General features: G+C 35.7%; 4 protein-coding genes across 7 annotated transcripts; all 4 read right to left on the bottom strand.

Moving 5' to 3' along the window:
* Positions 1-1974: 1974 nt before the first annotated feature.
* On the bottom strand, positions 1975-3053 carry LOC120071657 (uncharacterized). Its single transcript, XM_090311313.1, has 2 exons — positions 2263-3053; positions 1975-2187 (listed from the first exon to the last, which is right to left on the bottom strand). Exons 1-2 carry the CDS (start codon positions 2881-2883, stop codon positions 2032-2034), a joined length of 777 nt encoding a protein of 258 aa, XP_090167439.1. The 5' UTR covers positions 2884-3053; the 3' UTR covers positions 1975-2031.
* Positions 3054-3786: 733 nt separating this feature from the next.
* Positions 3787-7063, bottom strand: LOC120071656 (tRNA (Ile)-lysidine synthase). The gene is made up of 4 exons (XM_039024025.2): positions 6413-7063; positions 5800-5913; positions 5403-5690; positions 3787-4286 (listed from the first exon to the last, which is right to left on the bottom strand). The coding sequence occupies exons 1-4, from the start codon at positions 6986-6988 to the stop codon at positions 4086-4088; spliced, it is 1179 nt and encodes a 392-aa protein (XP_038879953.1). The 5' UTR covers positions 6989-7063; the 3' UTR covers positions 3787-4085.
* Positions 7064-8786: 1723 nt separating this feature from the next.
* Positions 8787-10207, bottom strand: LOC120071950 (transcription factor MYB41-like). The gene is made up of 3 exons (XM_039024384.2): positions 10056-10207; positions 9808-9937; positions 8787-9651 (listed from the first exon to the last, which is right to left on the bottom strand). The coding sequence occupies exons 1-3, from the start codon at positions 10186-10188 to the stop codon at positions 8787-8789; spliced, it is 1128 nt and encodes a 375-aa protein (XP_038880312.2). The 5' UTR covers positions 10189-10207.
* A 1106-nt stretch (positions 10208-11313) lies between these two features.
* LOC120070962 (DDT domain superfamily) lies at positions 11314-20987 on the bottom strand. 4 transcript variants are annotated; one of them, XM_039022914.2, is made up of 13 exons: positions 19764-20799; positions 19566-19676; positions 17742-17828; positions 17594-17631; positions 17434-17515; positions 16852-16983; positions 16471-16577; positions 16187-16343; positions 14646-14738; positions 14356-14479; positions 12846-12888; positions 12546-12737; positions 11314-12469 (listed from the first exon to the last, which is right to left on the bottom strand). In XM_039022914.2, the coding sequence occupies exons 1-13, from the start codon at positions 20169-20171 to the stop codon at positions 11989-11991; spliced, it is 2055 nt and encodes a 684-aa protein (XP_038878842.2). In that variant the 5' UTR covers positions 20172-20799; the 3' UTR covers positions 11314-11988. The 4 variants fall into 4 exon arrangements, with proteins under 4 accessions (XP_038878842.2, XP_038878843.2, XP_038878844.2 ...); XM_039022915.2 differs by having other exon boundaries at positions 11314-12463; XM_039022916.2 differs by lacking the exon at positions 16852-16983 and having other exon boundaries at positions 19764-20987.
* Between the last annotated feature and the right edge of the window lie 78 nt (positions 20988-21065).

The raw sequence follows: 21065 nt of genomic DNA, 5'->3' as shown, positions 1-21065 counted from the left end.
ACGAATTCATTAACATGTAAGAAAATTATTGATTAATATATGGTACAATCCCAAAATTCGTTGTTTCGATGTCTACTATTGTAATCGTTGAAAAAACAACAAAAGAATATTCTTTACCATAGTTTTGTTTTTTTTTTTTTTTTTAATAAATATGTTATGTTTGCACTTTCCAATTCCTTTTATAAGGGAACAATATTTGTAAATATTGTAAAAAGGTTATCTTGATCTATATTCTTTGATTTCTATTCCATTTTAGTTTATGCATTTCCAATTATGAATCTTAAATTTAATTCCTACACTTCCAATAAGATACTAGATTTCTTTTTTAATCAACAATAAACTAACTATTTAAAAATTTATTGAGAATAAAAATACTAAAATTATTGTACTAAAAATACTAAAAGTCAAAGTACTTTGACCAACACACTATTTTAACATATTTAAAAAAGATAACTTCCTATTATTTTATTTTATTTTTTCAAACATAAAAAGTTATTGCTTTATCTTCTTTAAAAACCACCCAAATTTAATTCCAAGCACGTTTTTGAAGAAGATAAAGATATAAACGAACAATTTCACCCAAAAAAAGAAACAAAAGGAAAAAAAAATTATCATCTGCACATCCTTGTGTCCGAATGTTGAAGAAGAGAATATAAATCCAAACCCCAAAATTAATGATGTGGGCCTCTGCCTCTGCAATCATTATCATCATCTCTAAAATGAATCTCCCATTCTCAATCGGCATTTACTGCAGCCACCATACCCATCACCTTCGGTTCTATACCAAGTAAGCTCAATTATGAACATCAATGGCGAAATTACAACTAAACAAAAGAAAATAAATGAAGATTAGAGTGATCTGTTCTGTTTGAATTAAAAGCAGAGTAGTTATCATCATCATGATCATCCTCCAGTTCTCAATCTACTGTAGCTCACCATAGCCATGATCTTCAGTTTTAGACCAAGTAAGTCAATTATGAATATCAATGGAGAATTTATAACTAAACAGAAGAAAAGAAGATGGAGATTAGAGAGAGCTCTGTTTTGTTTGAACAAAAAACAGAGTAATTATTCAGTATTATTTCTAATTGGCTCTTTGTACAGTGGTTTTGAAGAGCAGAATGTAAAGCTTCTGAGCCATGGAAAAATACAGAAATCCACCCACTGAATGTGTCACAAATGACCCAAAACTCTTCCCTACAATACAATGCCATGCCGGCCCGTAAACCCCGTCGAATTCCTGTCAAAGTCAGTCAACCCAATTCACCATTCTGAACAAGAAAACCAAAATAAGAACTAATTGATTTGTATGTACCTTCTTGAGAGTCAGGGCAAGGGATTTGGAAGTAAACTTTTCCATACTATCGTGGGTTTTTCTAGCGCAATCGACGGCGTGGATCTGCATAAACGGTGGCATATCGGCCGAAACCACTTTGACTCCATTGTTAGCAAACACGTCTGCTAACTGAATCTGTGAGACACAGATTGATTTTCTTCTTCCACTACGTGATGAGTTATTGCTTTAAACAAAGAAATTTGCGAGTGAGAAGCACGTTTTTTAGAAGATAAGTTGTTTCATTTCCCTTTCTTTGGCAATTTCTACCCAAAATTCGTAAGAAACTCTTCAGAATCTTGAACATCCTTAGTGGAGTGTTCTAAATCCAAACCTGGGTTTTTGTGGCTGCCTTCTGCACTGTTCAGGCCAAATGAATCTCCCATTCTCAATCGGCATCGACTTTTGGAGAAGGTGCCACCATTTTGACCCATCACCTTCGAGTTCTATGACAAAGGGGTTGTGGCGAAATCTACAACTGATGTTGGGTGGGGAGAGAGTGGCTGGGAGTGAGCACGAGTAGGCGGATCATCCGGTTCTCAATGGTTCACCACGGCCATGATCTTCATTTTAGACCAAGGAAGTTGTATTATGAAATCAATGGAGAATTTATAACTAAACAGAAGAAAAGAAGATGGAGATTAGAGAGAGCTCTGTTTTGTTTGAACAAAAAACAGAGTAATTATTCAGTATTATTTCTAATTGGCTCTTTGTACAGTGGTTTTGAAGAGCAGAATGTAAAGCTTCTGAGCCATGGAAAAATACAGAAATCCACCCACTGAATGTGTCACAAATGACCCAAAACTCTTCCCTACAATACAATGCCATGCCGGCCCGTAAACCCCGTCGAATTCCTGTCAAAGTCAGTCAACCCAATTCACCATTCTGAACAAGAAAACCAAAATAAGAACTAATTGATTTGTATGTACCTTCTTGAGAGTCAGGGCAAGGGATTTGGAAGTAAACTTTTCCATACTATCGTGGGTTTTTCTAGCGCAATCGACGGCGTGGATCTGCATAAACGGTGGCATATCGGCCGAAACCACTTTGACTCCATTGTTAGCAAACACGTCTGCTAACTGAATCTGTGAGACACAGATTGATTTTCTTCTTCCACTACGTGATGAAGAAAGAGAAACAGAGAGTCTGCGAGTGAGATGTTCGTGTTCCTTTAGGAGTTGTTTCATTTCCCTTTCTTTGGCGGTGATACAGTTGATCATGCGTTCGTATCTCTCTTCAGAATCATTGAATTTCTCCGTAGTGGAGTGTTCTTGAGGGGTTTCGTTGGGTTTTTTGGCTACCTTTTGCACTGTTATGGGGCCAACCATTTTGGGGTGTGAGTGAAGAGAAATAGAATCGACTTTTGGAGAAGGTGGGTTTGATTTTGACAAGTTGTCTGAGTCGGACAAAGGGGTTGTGGGATCTAGTTTTGGTGATGTTGGGTGGGGAGAGACAACGGCGGGAGTGACGACGGCGGCGGCGGCGGGGGGTTGGTTTCTACGGTGGGGGTCCATGGATTTGGATGAGGAACTTGTATTATGAGAAGCCATGGATTCGTGAGAGTGAGAGCTATGGGAGCGATGAAGGTGGTGGGTGGATAAGTCGAGTGCGTGAGATATGGAACTGTTGATGGTCAATCTAATCTCAACTCAAATCTCCTTCTGCAGACACGGGCCTTTATTGAATTGACCACTGAATTTATTGTTGCTTTGGTTTTCCCTTTTTCATTCTTAGTTTAAATGGCTTTTATTTTAGTTTTTCACATTTGAAGATATTTTAATTTCAATCATACCCATCAAAACCCAAGTAAATCCTTTTTGATTCTTGTCAAACCTTAGTAAGTCCATAGGATTGGTGAAGATGAAAAGGATTAGAATGAACTTCCGGTTGATGAAGAATCATTGCTAGGATTGCTAGTGTACACGAACCATGGTCATGATGAACGAAGAGAGAGACAAGGATGAAAAACGTGGGAATGATGGAAGAAAAAATAATCGCTCTGATTTAGAGGAAAATGAAAATTCATCTTCTATAGAAGAGAAATCATCTCTTAAATACAACACGGAAATAACAAAAGATAGAATAATGATGACAAAATACAGGTTGAGATGACAATAAGATTACAAATTAACATTTTGCGACCATAGAGATGACAATAAGAATATCTTAATCTTAATACTTCACGTTAGTAGAATTCCGCGAAAGAAAAACAATATGAACCATACATTAAATTGATTTTAAAAAAGGTACGAAATACCCATCAATAAAATTGTCCTTACAATGTCTAAAGTTATCCACAATATTTACTAATTTCTAGCTTGGTTAAACATTTTCTAAACCGAACTTACCCTGTAATACATACCAAGAAACAAAAATGCATGTGAAAAGGTGTGTACGAAGCATGTTCAAGACATGGCTAAAGCTTCAATCTAAACTGAAGATGAACAAGTGTGTTTCGGACTAAGATCATCCAGTCCCATTGAAATTCCTCATGTATACAATGTCAACTCTTTAATCAGTTTTTTTTCCCCAATTTTGCACAAGTGATATACTGAACAAAAATACAAAAACATCGGCCGGCGATGTTACGAGTTACCCCACACCAACTTACAGCTGGGTAGATCATCAAACCTAATTTTCACAAGACTATAACTATACATCATGAAGCTAGTCCTAGAACTCACTTTGCTCTGCTGAACCAGGAATTTGAGAATCAAAACGAACTCATCAATGCAAATTACAGAGACGACCTCTAATTCCATGGGCTGGGCTGCCGAGCATCTCTGAGAACTGAAGTGCCCCCAGATGCTGCAGGAGAAGGTGAGGATGCAATGTAGTTGGTTCCAGATACAGATACAGTGGGCAGGTTAGGTGGAATCCCTGATTGCCCAGCTGGCGGGAGGCACGATGGGCTCCCAGTAACACTAAAATTTGCTCGGGATGGATGTGAGCCCTGCACATATAATGTTATTTTGTTCGCCTCACTCACTTCACTAGAAAAAAATGATAAAAACAGATGAATGTATGCTCGATTTTCACATTGAGCATAAACGAGAAGAGATGGTACAATTTAAACTCGAGTGACACATTTTCTCAGCAGACATCCAAACTGACTCCATACGCAACCCAAAGAATTACCAGGAACTCTGAAAACTGATAGTTTAATGTAAAGAACTTGTAATTTTGATAGGAATGTGAAAAGGAAGTTTCATAGACAAGTTTTCACAATGAATTCTAAAAGCACTTTAAAATATTTTTTCTTTTTTTTTTTTTTTTTGGTAGAATCAACAACTTTCATTGAGAAAAAATGAAAGAGGCACTTTAAAAATGTTATTGATGTCTCACTCATCACATCACTAATAAAGTAGTGAAAATGTTGGATTTTTTTTTATAATTATTTTCTTGGGTAAGGAACCACACTTTGAACAAGAGAAATGAAAGAATAGACATGGCATAAAAAAAAGCTCCAATAAAAAGAAAAACACTAACTACAAAAAATGAATCTAATCTAAAAGAACAAAACCAAGTTTATAATTTAAAAAGCTCAGTGATTGACATCAAACTCCCTCACCTGACATCTCTAAAATTCTATTATTCTCTCCATCCAAATGCCCAACAAAACTGCACAGAAGTTAGCCTGTCGAGCTGCCATGTTGGGCTTATATCCACCTTCGCTTTGTTTGTAAAAGTCCCTCCCTCCCCCCCCCCCCCCCCCAGCCTGAATTTTTTATAGGGCTAAGTAGCACCTTCACTTTGTTTGTAATGAAAAGGTCTTCGGGCATTTTATCCTGTTTAGGGGAGGACTTTCTTGATTGCCTCATTCTTCCCTTCCATCGAGGGGTTCTCTCTCTCTCTCTCTCACACACACACGCGAAGAAAGAAAGAAAAAAAAGATTGTATTGTATGAGGAAGCAAGTTCCGTGATTCAAAAGAGTATAATATCCATCGAAATCATCCCTATGCTCCAGACACGAAATCACCCGCATAAAGTCAACATAACAAGGGCATTGATCATGAACTCATATAAACCTATAATAAAATCCAAATAAGTCATAGCGACATGAATTACCATATTGGGTTGAATATGGGCAGGCCTTCTAAGAGGGGACTCTGAAGAAGGTGACATACTGCTATTCCGAAGCATTTGACGAGCAAGAACATTTTGGTTCAAAAGATCATCAGCTTCTCCACCTTCAGCATCTCCACTAGCATTCACTTCTGAACCTACCCTAGAAGCAAGCAGTTTGGTCATTGAACCTGTATCGGCTGAGGCATCCACCTGAAGAGGAGCAGAAGGGCGAATTGCCATCCCTTGCACACTACTACGCCTTTTTAATTCCTCTTCCACATGTAAGATCTGTCAAGCACACCAAGAAAATGACCTAGTGCACTTATCAATCCCATAGGTAGTTATGGGAATTTTAGTGCGGAAGGGCAGGGGTAAGGTGCAAGGATCACGAACATACCTGTTTTAACACTTGCACAAGATTATGTTTTTTTTCATTCAAAACTTTTAACTTCTCTTCAACTTCCCTTTTCCTATTCTCCTTGTCATCTAACAAATCCTCCTCCTTGATTACCTAGAAAAGTACACATATTAATGAAGAAGGTAAAAAGCAAGAAATGAAGAGAAATAAACTAAAAGGAAACAAGTTTGAGGCCGGTGTTGAGACATGAGATCTAGATTAACAATAAGCTCGGAAGCTCTTCCTTCAATGCCACAATAAAGAAAACAAGAACCCCTTTTCAGCATGCCACATTCTTTATTTCATTTCCATTATCTTATCTTTCTTCTACCAACAAGAAGGCTCAACAAGATATTCCAAAATGTCTAAAAGCCTCGTGAAATAGCAATCATTCTATTTTCCATTCTTGTACAATTCTTTAAAAAGTTGATAGTTGTAGATGTAACAAAACTAACTCTTCAAGTAAAAGAAAACTTCATCACAACCGTGCCAAATCCAGGACGCGCCAAATAAACAATTTGGAATTCAGGCAAGATCAATAGAACTTCAAGCATATACAAAATAGAACGAAATACAAAAATTGAAAATTAATAGAGCTGGTCAGAGCCCAAACCTCTTTGCTAGGGTTTTCAAATACAGCAAGATTTTCATCTTTTACATGCGCGCCACCATTTTCCACTGGATTAGAACCCTGCTCGACAAAACAAGGTCTCGGGGCATTCAAAGAATCAAACCCATCAGCCGATTTTCCCATACAATTATCACCAATGTCCGACTTCTTCCTCTCCTTGACAAACGCAGAAGGTCTTTCACCACCAACACTAACTCTTTGAGTTTCGAATGGAACCTCGGGCGCAGACCCATTATTTCCAGGTCCATCAGCATCTGGTTTAATTGAAGAATTCAAATTAGGGTTCGGGTTAGGGGAAGTAGAAAGTTTAGCCGGAGAAGAAGAGGTGGTGGCGCGGAGGCGAGAGAGGGCTTTTGAACGACGTTGGAGAAGGGATTTGAAGTCTTTAATGGAGATGTTGTGGGTGGGCATAAGCCATCGACGAGGAACATCGGGGACCCTGTGAAGGTTTCCTCTGTAAAGGGAAATGGCCACCATGGATTCTTCTCGAGCTCTGTTGCTCGATGTCGGATCCCGTTTACGACCTCCCTCCGATTTCATAAATTTGCAATTTTTCATTAAACAAAATACATAAATAAGTGAAACCCTTTTATCCAAAATAGAAAAATGAAAAAGAAGAAAAAAAGAATTCCTATGGCAGCGACCCACAAATTTCTTTGAATTTTTAGGATCCGTTATTATTGTTTGGGTTTTTATTTTACTTTTTGTAAATTTTTTTTTAAAAAAAATTAGACAAATATCAATTTTTACCTCTAAATTTTAAATATTGTATCTATTTAAATCCTAAATTAATAATTGTATCAATTTAAACTATGAACTTTGTGGGTTGTATCAATTTAAACTCTGAACTTTAAGAGTTGTTATTTTAAATCCTGAACTTTCATAAATCTATGAATTTAGACCCTTTGTTATGTTTCATATGAATGAACATAGTGTAAGACTTTTAATTTTATCAATTAGACTTTTAAACTTACATAAGTTTGATTGAAAAAAAAAATGTTTTGTTTGATATTTTTCAAATTAAGAAAAAATGTGTAAATTGATACATTTATGAAAGTTTAGGGTTTAAATTGATATACATGTAAAAATTCAAGGTTTAAATTGATACAATCCAAAAGTTCATGATTTATATTAATATAATTATTAGGTTGGAGTTTAAATTGATATAACTACTAAAATTAGGTATAAATTGAAATTTTATCCTAAAAAATTTATAATACTTTTCAAGTTAGAGAATTGGAATATATTCCTAAATTTTAAAATATTTCCTTTCTATTTAGAATTTTGAAATTTATTTCCAAAAATACTATTGTAGGGTTCATTTAGTAAAAAAAAAAAAAAATTGATGTGAGAGCGTAAAAATTGAGTTTTACATAAATTGAAAGTTTAATTAATTAATTAATTTATCTTTAATATAATAAACAAAGGGAACATTCAATCTCAAAAGAAGTGGTACATCACTTTCAAAAATAGTTAGAATTTGTTAGATACATATTTGAAAGTTTAAAATACTTTATTTATTTTGGACACATTTAAATACTTGGAGTCACTTATAATTTAACTAAATTTGCTATATGTTTTATAATCAAGTCTTCTTTATCAAGAGCACAGAAGGAAAAAGATAAATGGTACACATTTTAAGAAATGTTTTGTATGCATTAGATTGATTATAGGTTTAACATTAATCGTTAAATATTTAGCGTATCATATTAAATTTATTTTCTTGTCATCTAAATGTGACATTTTATTACAAAAGTGAGTTTGATATATATTCCGTTCTTAGAGACCGAATGTTCAATCCCCCACTCCGTAGTTATTGTACTTAAAAAAAAGTGACATTTTTTTTGTCGAGCTTTTCTTTTCGCAAAAATATAAATATATATTGAGACATAATATTCATTTATTGGGTTCACATTTCTTTGCAAAAATGGCCCATTAACTTGTTTGTACAAAATATTAGATGTCTTATATACTTTCAGTTTGAATTTTCATCTATTCTTAAAACCTCTTCTTCAAAAAAATTTGATCTCTCCTTGAGAGTTCAATCAATATATTATATTTATCTTTAAAAACTAAAGTAAATGTTCATTTTAGAAAATGTTGAAATAATCACCTAGAAGTTGTTAGAACTTAGAAGATTCTTTCATATTGAACCCTTCACTCACAAAACTACCCAACCTATTTTTCACTTTTCTATATCTGTAGAAGTAGTAGTAGTAAGAAGAATAGTAAGAAGAAGAAGTCAAAAAAATGGTAGCAACTCCATTTTTTTTTTTTTTTAATTTCTGATTGGAACATGGTTATTACCAACATCATCATAGAGATCAAGGGAAAAACAGAAACTAAAAATTGACAACTAGTAGTAAATTGGTTCCTCTAAAAGATTGAGGAAGTCAAATAAAATTTTGTCCTCCTGATGCAACAAAGTTTCTATGAATGTGTTTTCAGCAGATGATGAAGCTTCAATATCATTGTCATTGTTTTCAGCCAAGCGATGCATTGCTTCAAATCTGTTGTATTGGTAGTCAGATATCTCTTTGTTCATCTCTTCTTTTGATATCCCATTTTCTGTTTGGCAAGCATTTTGATTTACTGGAAACTCAACTACATTTTCGTGTTCTTGAGGCAGCTCGGAAGGTAAAAACGCGTCTTCAAGAAGAAAATCCCACCAGCTAAAAGCTGAGGAAGAATTTCTACAAGTACCAGTAGTAGTAGAGGAAGAAGAAGATGATGATGAAGATGGTAAATAGCCTTGAGAATAGAAATGAGGTTGAATTTGTTCATTGAAAGTGCGATGTGAGGCTTCTGTCACCAGCTGCATTGCTTGCAGCTGAGCCAAAAGATTCAGAGAATGGTTATTGTTTAATTGGTGGACATTGCCATTCGTGACCTTGTCCATGACAGGCTCAGTTTCTGGCAACAGCATCGACGGTGTCGACAAATCTACATCGATGCCTTTGAAGAGTCCTTGGGCTGAGTTTGAGTAATGTTCTGGTTTCATATAAGTTGAAGTTTTCAGATCTCTACTGAGAGATCCAATTCTCTTGGTGGATCTTGGGAGGCCACCAATATTTCCATAATCAGCTAAGATTTGGGAGAATGGTTTATGAGTAACCGGATCAATCCCCATTTCGGAGAGCTTTTTTCGCAGTTTCATGTTCCAATAATTCTTCACGTCATTATCTGTTCTTCCAGGAAGTTGCTGAGCTATTATAGCCCATCTACATTCACAAGAATAACAGAAAACAGTGAGAACAGTCATTAGTCTCAGACCAAAGACCGAGACGATCGGAAACGTTCCATGAACTTAAAACAAAACTAGGACACAACTTCTTGTTGATATGTTGAAAAGCATGGGGAAGTTGCATATATTGTACCTGCTACCAATTGCTGCATGAAGCCTGATAATCAATTCCTCCTCTTGAGGAGTGAAGTTGTGATGCTTAAGATCAGGTCTCAGGTAATTTGTCCATCTAAGTCTACAGCTCTTCCCACATCTCCTTAATCCTGTGAAACGTCTCAAACACAACATTCAAGTTCAAAGGAGAGTCTTGCAAACTCCAAATAGCTCTATGTATAAAAATCAACCAAAATCATTAGAATCGTCAGAAGTTTAAGTTTTAACCTGCTTTTTTTGGAGCAGAGGTCCGGTTACTCGTCCCATGCTTTGATACATATGCAAGTACTTTTGCATCTTCCTCTGCAGTCCAGAGACCCCTTTTGAGGTTTAACTTATCACGAGAAGGAATTCTGACCATATTTTATCCGTTTCTTTTCGAAATACGTCGAGAAATGTAAACGACAAGAACACTAATGAGAAGTTGAGATCAAGGGGTGAACTTTGGATTGAGGAAATGAGTCTTTTTTACTTGAAAACCTTCTTTGAAAATGGTCCTTAAAGGGAATGGGAGGAGGAAATTATATTGTTTAGGAGGTATGATAAGTGTGGAAGCAAGAAAAGCATTGTGCTTCTCACATTAAACTATATTAGCATGATAAGTGACATCATCTGCATCAACAACAGTCTTAAGAAGAAATTAGAAATAATGACCTGTCTTTCTGGCTCTCCCAACCATATTGACATGCTTGCCTTCAAGAACATTTCGGTCAGGTTCGAATTCGGTGAGCTATTTGGTTAAGCATTCTTTTAATTGCCCATATTTAATAGTCAGTCATGTCAAAGGAAATGAACTTCTCTTTGATTCTTTTTTTGTGATCACAAGTTTCAAAGGTGATTATTTTAAGCCAAAAAATTTATATTTGTTGTGGTTTAAAACTGAGAACCATTCAGGATAACAACCACAGAAGCATGCAGTTGCAAGAATAGTAGAATTAAATTCAAATGTGAAACTGCAGGCTAATATACTGATTCTTTAATGTATAGTTTGTCCATAACCAGGTTTGATAGAAGAATTTTCTTAAGAGCCCCTTCATCTTCATCACACTCTTAATGCCTACTGCTAAAAGTTGGATCTACTAAAGCTACTGCTCAAACTTGCATCCACTTTCTGTAATGGTATGGGGGAAATGCAGGAAATATCTGAACAAATAGTAGTTTATGAGTAGAAGAAGATTGAACCAACCAAGGCTGATGGGTTCGTCTTTCCTTTGTCTCAACTTTACTTGGCAACTCTGTCATTTTTCAATTCTTCTTTTTTGAATTTTGGATTATCAGTCCTTATATTATTTGAACAGGTTACATTAACGACTATTGATCATATGTTCAGATGTCCAGTTCAAATATTTTCTTTCCTTCCCTTCCTTTTCGACCAATGAGCCTATGTCGGTAATCGGCAAGTCGTTTGAATAGAATAACCATATAGGTAAGTTTAGAACAATATAAAAGCATTGCATCTTAGGAAACATTAGAAAGACAAATGCAGTAAGTGATCAAAGTGAGCTAATCATTTGAGGGAGGATGGTTGCATTACAAAAGAGAACAATAGCTGCAAGTAATTAAAACAGACCCATCCAACCCAATATATCTAGAGGGGAAATTTAAAGTCAGTATCATAATAGATAGAGCTTATACATCTAAAAGCCAACTCTTTCGGTTACAATATTAGTCAAAAGGTTATTGTACACTGATGAGTAAAACTATAGAAACACCAAACAAATTCCCCTTCCATCTATTGTTGGGTTTTCATTGAATGTGGACATTACTAAAAAAAATGGACTCCCTAATCTATCAACTCATCATCATCCTTTTGCTCCTTTGCGCACCAAGACACAGCTCGAGAATTAGCCTGGGGAAGAACTACTAATAAGGCTTACCACAAAATTTATGCATCGTACACCCCGATTTAGAGAATTATAGCGACTATTAAGCAAGCAAAACAAAGATACTAGAAATCATCTGTATCATCTTTCATTTCAGTTGGGGCATCATCAAAACCAGAGCCGGGAGCAAGCTCATTTAGATCAAGAAAGTTTTTCTTGCACCGTCAGTTTCATCTTGATCTGGGCTATTCATTTTTCAGGAGGGAGGATCAGGTTGATCAACTTTCATTTCTTGGTCCTCATCTTCTTCGTCATTCTCATTATCAGACCCTTGACTTTCAACAGAATAAACTAGCATCTGTGTGCTCATCAGATGCAGCATTGGTCTTTTTAACTTTGTTATTCTCTGGTTCAGATTCTGATAGATCATACTGTCCATAATTTATTCTGCTCCGAGTAGCCCTTTTACTACGTCTGAGACCCGACTGAATCTCACCAACAGACCTTAACTTCGTTTCCCTCCGTGTACGTCCTGGCAATTTTTTTACTTTTCGTGGCTGGTCACTATCTTCACTAATGCTCAAGGATTCTTCTTCTTCTTCCTCCTCTTCCTCATTTTCTTCTTCATAGTGATACTCCTCATCTCCTTCAGAACTGCTGGATGTTTTCCTCCTCTGCTTCCGTTTTCGTAGATACTCCTCGTCATATACAGCTTCACCAACTATGTCATCGTCACTGTCAAAATCTGCATCATTATCTGATAATGCCTCCACATAATCTCTTTCTGAATACCGTTGTGGCCTTTGCCTTCGTCTATTGCTAAATGTTAAATCAACAAATAAGAATCTGGTAATACTTTAAGGTAATAGAAACACATAGTTCCCATTTTCTATACCTGCGATCCAACTGTTCGGACAGTTGGTCGTCTTCATCGGCATCATCATAATCAGGTGATTTGGGAGATAGTGCACTGAAATTGGCGTTTTGAGATGGATATGATGGACCACTCCATTTTCCATTCGCAGAAGGTTCAAGCTTTACAGCAGCTTCTCTTCCATGATTAGGTTCTGGAGATGGAGGCTTACGCCTGACATAAGAGTAGGTGAAATGTAATGCAAGATAACGATACTATATGGCCTAAAGGGATGGTGCTCTCATAATAAAGGAGAGAAAAATCTAGATACTAAATCCATACTTGGTTGTTTTGATAGCCTCATTGATCGATCGGTCATAATCATCTGCAAAATGATTTCAACATTCAATTACAATTCAAAATAATACTGGGATACTAATATCAGCAATGTTGATCATTTCCCACAAGGAGAGATTGCAGAAATTATATATTCTTCAGAAAAATGGTCACAGAATAATGAGGATATTACATCAAATGAGGTGGGCCGTTTCAAACTTACGACTTCTTAGAAGACGTAAATATACCTTTCACCGCTGATATATGCTAATGTTGACAATAGTTACAAAATAATATATAGTAAACTTTTAAGAACTAACAGTCAATAAAGAACTCATGGTAGAAGTTTACAGAGATATTAAGTAATCTCATGCATTCAAATGACAAGTCATTAGTAAAAGAAAATGGTTTATTTAGCTTCAGAATCATATGTCAAAGAAAGTCATTTATAACAAACTTCTGTAGATAGCAGCTACAAGATGTTTTGTTGCGTATGTTAAAAATAGAGGAAATATAAACCCAATATTTAAAAAGGCTCCATCAAGAAGACAAAAATGCTTGTTTGTCCATCCAAAATTACCTTCTAATAACCCACGGTGTGGGAATTCTTATATACATCAGTTCCTATTTTTCATTTTTGTTTTTAGAAAACATATTTAAGATCATAACCATATTCTAATATCATGAATATCTCTATAAAGTATCTTATCGTGACTTCAACAAAGAATGCCTTATATCATTTAACTCCCGTGGTGGATCATCTTTTTATGAATTGTTTGTTTTCTTATCGATCTTGGGCCATTATTTTAGAGGCTTTTGGTTGGTCTTTCACCTTCCCAAACAGCACCCTGCAGCTCCTTGCTTCTATCTTGGTGGGTCATCCTTCCCATGGTAATAAGAAGCTTATTTGGCTTGCCCTCAGTCGTGTTTTTTCTTCTTTTTTTTTTTTTTAACTCTTTGGAGTGCTAGAAACGGTCGTCTCTTCAAAGAGGTCTCCTACAATTTTGATCCTGATCGTTTTATAGAAATGTACTTTCTACAGTGTTTTTTTTGGTGCAAGAATAAGCATATCCTTTATTTATTATTACAGCTTTTCTCATTTAGTCTCCAATAGGGAGTCTATTGTAATTATCCTTTAGGTGGTTGGGTTTTTAGTCCATTTCATTTATCGATGCATTTCTCATTCAAATTTTCTTTTTTAAAAAAAAAGGTCTCTTATTGTGCACTTCTCTCAGCGGACACTTCACCTCACCATTCTTTCGACAGACAATAACACAACCGCTGCACATTCTTCCTCAATAAAATAAAAGTAGAATAAAATAAAATAGAAATGAAAAGCAAATGTAGGAAAGCTGTTATCAAACTGGATATTGCTTCTTCAGTTCTTTGAAACTGAATTCTGCCGCACCAATCAAGTTTGTTTTTTAGTTGAAAATAGAAAAGCGCAATAAAATTGTTAAAACTTCACTTAGCTTCAAGAAAACAAAAGAACAAGACCAAACTGAAATCTACATACCAAAAGTATAAGTGACAGGCTTTCTGTCGCGAAGTGAGCGTCCTGGACCAAGCCCATCTACAAGTGCAAAATTATCCAAAAGAAGAGCTTGCCTATGCTGTTTTTTCAGCAACCTTTCTTTTCTCTGTTAAAAGAAGTTAATGCAGCACTTAAGCAAGGATGTTCATTATGTGCAATAATGGGCTAAAGGGCAGCACAGCACAAGCCAGACTCTTATTCTGTACTTTTCAATTTATCCTCCCCCTTTTACAAGATCAGAAATCCTCATAAGTCACAGACAAATTGCGTACCTTGTGAACCTTCTCGATCTCGGGAAGCATGTCCATCTTCAACTTTTTTCCAAGGGAAGCCTCTGATCGATTTTTACTTGTAAAAAGCTTTTCCTGCAGCATCATTGAAAGAAATTCTAACAAGGGATTGGATCACAGAGTTCAAAGATCCATTATGAAGCAGTGGCCAGAAAATTGCAAAATTACCGGGCCATATAAAGAGAGAGAGAGAGAGAAAAGAAAATGGAAAGTCATGCACACAATCTTTTTTTGTAAAAATAAAACGAAGGTGGCAGAAAATTTTCATACACATCTCACCCATTTATACAAGTTACCTAAAAATTTAAATTGTAATGAAGAAAGCAGCTCACTTCTGCTGCTAAAGTCACCCATATTAAAGACTTTCACATTGTTTACTACACAAAAACAACCATTAAATGGTATTAACAAGAACAAAAAAGGCAAGGAACAAATCTTTTCCGATAGAAAAGGGAAAAAGAACAAGAAGTTAGTAATGGATATAATCACACCACCAACTTGGAGATTTTCAATTCAAAAAAAAAAAAAAAAAAAAAAAAGGTTAAAAAGCATATTCTGCAATAGTTTTACAATTTTCTACCCTCTCCTTTTGTCATTACATTATTCCAAGCTTATTTTTCTTCAGAGACTACTAATCACCAATTTGACCTTGTTCTAACTATTATCCACAAACTCAGTATACGAAATATATTCAAACATACAGCTTAAACGTAACCAAAGGAAATAGGAAATTGCTAGAGAATTTCTAAGTCTTAAATTCCATTCTTTAAAAACACATTTTTTTTAAAAGGAAACAAAAGTGACCATTGCCAAAAAGATCCTAAATGTCCCCTTTGTCAGTGATCCATTGCCCACAGGGGGCACAGTCCAAAAACATATTGTACGAGGATAGAACAATAACAAAACCAACCTGTGAACTAGAGTTTTCTTTCAGCTAGAGCTAAAGCATTAAAACAGATTCTTGAACATAAAGTTATAATCTTAGTTGCTTTAAATAAGAGCAAAAAAGAAAACATATTAGCATAAAGTGATAAAGTCTCACTCTTGATAACATCCCATACCAAATCATTCAAGCAAGTAAACCAGATGGCAAGGATACATTTAAATAAACATATAAATAATTCAAAAAAAAAAATAACCTATACATTAAAAGAACACCTTAACTTTTAAAGAAAAAAATCCCACCAAAGAGGACAAATAAATCCTTGCCCACTTTCGTTGGTTAATGCCCACCTAATGTTTCCCCACATTATCAGCACAACATTAACATTCAGAAATATGATCTTGATCAATATATAGGTATATTTAACTAATTGGATTAAATTTGGGAGAATCTTCTATAAATAAATTCTTGTCATATAACTCCTTACATCCAAGAAATTCTACTTTGTCTCAATTTTGAATAGTCAGTTAAAATACAGAAACCACAGACTAATAGATTTTTTTCCTTGGGGGGAAGAAGGGAGGGGGTTGAAATGTTATTCATGGAATGCATGTGCTAGGATGAAAGTTTAGCGACTCACTGATACATCTTGAAATTCATCAAAATTGGTTGCAACTGTTTCCCACTGATATGTTGTACAAGGAAGGACCTGTGAACCTTTGGACTTGGCTTTTTTCAACTCAACTTTCCTAATCTCACGGTACAAACGATGACCAATTATTGGATCGTCCTCATACCTGCAATGACAATTGCCCACATGGCCAGCACACAAAAATAAATGCATTTAAAAAGTCAGGATCTGTATCTGTTAAAACATTGACAAAAATGCCAGAACATGAAGTGGTTAAAAGAAAACTACATTACCAGAAATAAGTTCCATGAGAGTCTCCACCAATTCGTTCTTTGCGAAATGCTGAAAGTTGAACTCCATGTTTTAGTGAATTTTCAATGTAGCTCCGGACATCTTCTTGCTGCAACAAATAATTTTTTATTTTTATTGAAACAGCAGCTTCCACTGAGTAAAAATGAAACATAATAGAGGTATACAAAAATCCAAGTCCACAAAACAAAAGCGGAGCCCATACAAAAGAAGGGTCTCCATCTATACTATACAAAATAGAACCTATAGAGTAATTACAAAAATCTTCAAAATCGGAGCATGGAGGGAAACATGAAATCTAACGGGGGACCAAACATCACTAGGATCCCTTTCCAACCCTCTAAACACTCGATTATTCCACTCACCCCAAAGATCCGACATAATTGCACACAGCCCCGCAAACTGAAGAAAACAACCCTTCTCACGAAAGGGTGGATGTTTGAGGAGCTTGCTGATCGTCGAACTTCAATGGCACTAAAATATAAACATATAACTGGCTACAGGATAAAGACATGAAATACATATGAAATCAACATGGCGTACAAAGCTATGATGCAGGAAAGGAGATGTAGGATCAGCAAATACTATGTGATAAATAATCAAAAAGAGCAAAAAATGAATAACAATGCTTTAAACCCTGATCACTTGAAGGCTCAGAGAAAAGGGCAAAGAAGTGCATTCAAACTTGATGTTATTTTCTGCCCTGATTTATTAGAATAGTCGAAGAACCCTGCTACATTACTAAAATTTACATTACTGAAAGGATTGGAAAGAAAATTGACATGGCTTTCAAGAGAGCTCACACTCTGGAACAAACATGTTTACAGTAGGATGTTACCTTCTGGCAGTGCAACAAACATAAAATAACTCTAAACCAACACTTATAAACCAATAAAAAAAATGCTGTTCAGTTCAAGGACGTATGGTTTTTATTAAGAAGACAGCACCTCAACTCGGATGTCACATAGTGCTTTCAAGATGACCACACGCATCCCAGGATCAAGAGTTTTATAAACTTCAATTTCGACTCTGAAAATTCAGAATAATTAGATAAATGAGAATGAAGAACATTTTTTAATATGGGACAGGAAATCTGTAGGTACTCACCCGTGTGAAGCAACAATAGGCAGATCCCCTTCAGCAACCTGCATAAAAGACCAAGGACTGTGCTTTAGATTGGAAGCTGGAAATATAGGATTCTACCACACCCACGACACAGAAATATAGGGATAGATATGAAAAATAGGGTAGATACCCAGTGCCACCAATCTCGCAATTTTCTGCACAATACAGTCACCCATGTACCCCGAGTAAGGGCCATTCTTGTAATAGGAGGAATTGCCTGAAAAACACATAAACCAAAAGTTATAGGGAGCTTATTATAGTATAACATCAAAAGAATAGTCATACTTTCACTGAGGGGTAAAAAGAAGAAGAAGAAGAAGAAGAAGAAGAAGAAGAAATATAAGGGCATACAAATGAACTAGCAACATATTTAAGTCTGCATTAGAATTTTTCATAGCAAGGTTAACAGAGAGGTAACTTGGTCTAAGGATAAAATATTTCATTGATTTCCATAGAAAACAAATTGCAAAAATAGATCAGGTAAAATTTTCAGATGGAAGTAATGTGATGCTTAGTGAAGAAAATATCTAGCACTCAAGGAGGTCATAACTTCCATAGATTAACTGATTTAATCGATCTAAGAAACTAGATCAGAATGAATTATAGAGCAACTTCCACTATATAATAGAAGTTAAGACAAGTATAGTTTATTCCTTTTGATGATGGGGGACTTGAACATATGAGCTGAGAGAACATTTTTAAGCATGCATGTTAATAAGCCATGAACCCTACTCTACTTCAACGACTATAGTCCATTTCTAAAACCTAGAAATAGAACAAGGGACTCAAGCTTACTATAATTTGTAAGAACCGAAGCTAAAAATTATAATATCATATGGCAGCCAACAAGAAGGGAAGAAGTTTAATTCATCTCTCAAATTAAAACCGCCGTGAGCAAGTTATTAATTGACATTGTTTACCACCCAGGGGACTTCCTTTCTTTATTTATTCTAAGGAGGGAAAAACCACACTATCCACTCATGGAAGATAATCATTAAACAATCAGACAAAAAACACATACAAATAAAAGGTGCATAGTTCCATCTGAAGCTCCAATTTTCAATCTCCAAAAACTTGGAGAAGCTCTAATTCTCCAAAACATCAGAAGGCCAGCAACAAAAAATAGGATGGCTGGTCATCTACAATACATATCGATCCAACAATTTGAAAGTTTAAAAGATTTAGCTTGCACATGAGAACATTTTAAGAAACAAGCCTATTCATTAACATAAAAGCAAACAACAGTATAACAGTTAGAAGTTGTTTTTAATCAGACAAAACATGGATCATCCAAAAGAAAAATGCAAAAATCTTAATAAGAAAATCCAACAATCTAAAAACAATTACATTTGCAAAAGACTAACTTTCATCATGAATACTTCAATGATAAATCAACTAACACATGTACACTTTTTTGTAATGCTTAGAAAACTTAAATTCACACAGAGGCCAATTAAAGAGGAGAGCCTATTAGAGCAACTCTAAGTAGGAAAGGAAACTTGCCATTGAATAACTAACTATCAATGATAGAACCATGCAACTTCTTCTTCAAATCTAAACTCGATACAACTCTTAGATGAGAAACTTCTAAATTCAGTTAACTTCTTTTAAATATAATTGAAATGGTAGTGTTCAGCTAGAATAAATAACTTGAAAAACAAACACTTAACTCACACCAAATCTCAACTTTATCAGAACTTTTGATTTTTTTTCGATGGTCTATCAGAACTTTAAGATGATATGGTCAGATTAAAAGAGAGCATTCAAATAACGATGAGCGGAGCAACTGAAAAGTAAGTTAAGCTACAATGATGAGGACCCAAAGCAAAAAACGACTAATAAAACGTGGATATGGAACCACATTATTTACAAACCCATTGCTTTTCTCAATCAAAGAAGTAACACAGAACCACAAATTCAACACAAACTTTGCAGTTTAAATTCAAGTTCCAACCTTTAGTAATGGAATGTGTATGTCACTCAAAGTATCGTTGGGTGTAATCAAGGCCGTCTCAAACTCCTCCACTGTGAATTCATTATGAATATTCAATAGTGGCCTAAAGACCTGCAGCTCGCAAAACAAAAAATTCAAGTCTCAAACACAGCAAAACGCAAATTTTGGTCGGGAAGCCACAACCCCACCAAAGCTTACATGCAAGAAATTAAGTACAGACGCCAGTTCCCACTTGGACCGGAGACTCCACCGCGGCAACTGTGAGGGCGAAGGCTCCTCAACCAGCGGGGTCACGATCTTGCTGCATTGCTGCTGCTGTGGCGACTCCTCCTCTGGCTGCTCCTTTTTAGGCTTGGGCTTGCGTTCGACCACTGACTGAGCCGCCAAGAGCCGCTCGGCAGCACGAATAGTACAAGCCCGAGAGGGTCGGTTCCTTCTGGTGGTTGGCTGTTCACTGTTAGTCGTTGTGGTCGTGGGTTCGTTCTCAGCAATAAGGTCGTCGTTAGCCGTATTGGGGTTGGGGTTTTCGATGTGGGAAAGCGGCTCAGGGGAGGATCGGTCACAGGGGATCGGAGGAGGAGAAGAAGAAGAAGAATCTTGCGACATAGTCGGCGAGATCACGAACAACAAAGCAAGTTAAAGCAAAAAGATTACATGTAAAAGATCCCCAGTTGGGTATATTTGCATTTGAAAGAGGAATGAATTAGTAACAACAAAAAGGGTTAGTTTTATTTGTTAACTAAGAACCCAAGGAAGCAAATACGAAGAAGAAGAAGAAGATGGAGGACCAAAGGTCCAAACCATCATTCAAGAAACAAAAAAGAAAAGAGTTTTTAGGTTTTTGTATTTCTATGCTAAACGTATTTATTTTCTTCTTCCTTTCCCTTTCCCCCACTTTATACTAAGCTACAAATTGGGGGAATTTTTAAACAAGAAGAAACAGGAAGTAGAAAGAAGAGGAAACAGAAAAATGGAGGAAGATGGGAAGAGAAGAAAAATGGAAGGGCCAAAGCCAAAGGACACACTACCTGGAAATTGGATTGAGAGCCTTTGAATTCATTCCTTTCTTAACCCTTTCAGTAAATTTCTCTTCCTTTTGCCTTAATCAATGTTTCAAACAACCCCCCCCTTTCATAAAATATATCATAAAGATCGAATTTTTATGTTCACCCAACAATTTGTGTTTGTTGTAAAACAAAAGGAAAATAAGATAATTTTAGGGTTTTTCTCTCCCCCCCCCACCCCCACCCTTCTGTCTTATGATTCCATTAGTGGGTTACTGTTTGAATGTCCTTTCTTCACCCCATGAAACTTGTTAATCCAACAAAGTTAAAGACTTTGCCTTTGCTTTTCTTTTTTCTTTTAGAATAGAAACCCTTTTTATTTTTCTCTCAGAGATCACTGTAAATCATTTGCAATTTCAATGGTCAATATAGCATTGGTTTTTCCTATATTTACCTTCTACTTTTTGTGGGTTTTTTTTTTTTTTTTTGAAGTATT

Source organism: Benincasa hispida, chromosome 2, assembly GCF_027475165.1.
Source record: "Benincasa hispida cultivar pf3 chromosome 2, pf3_genome.v1.1, whole genome shotgun sequence".
NCBI classification, from domain to species: Eukaryota; Viridiplantae; Streptophyta; class Magnoliopsida; order Cucurbitales; family Cucurbitaceae; genus Benincasa; species Benincasa hispida.
This window is presented reverse-complemented; position numbering and strand designations above follow the sequence as displayed.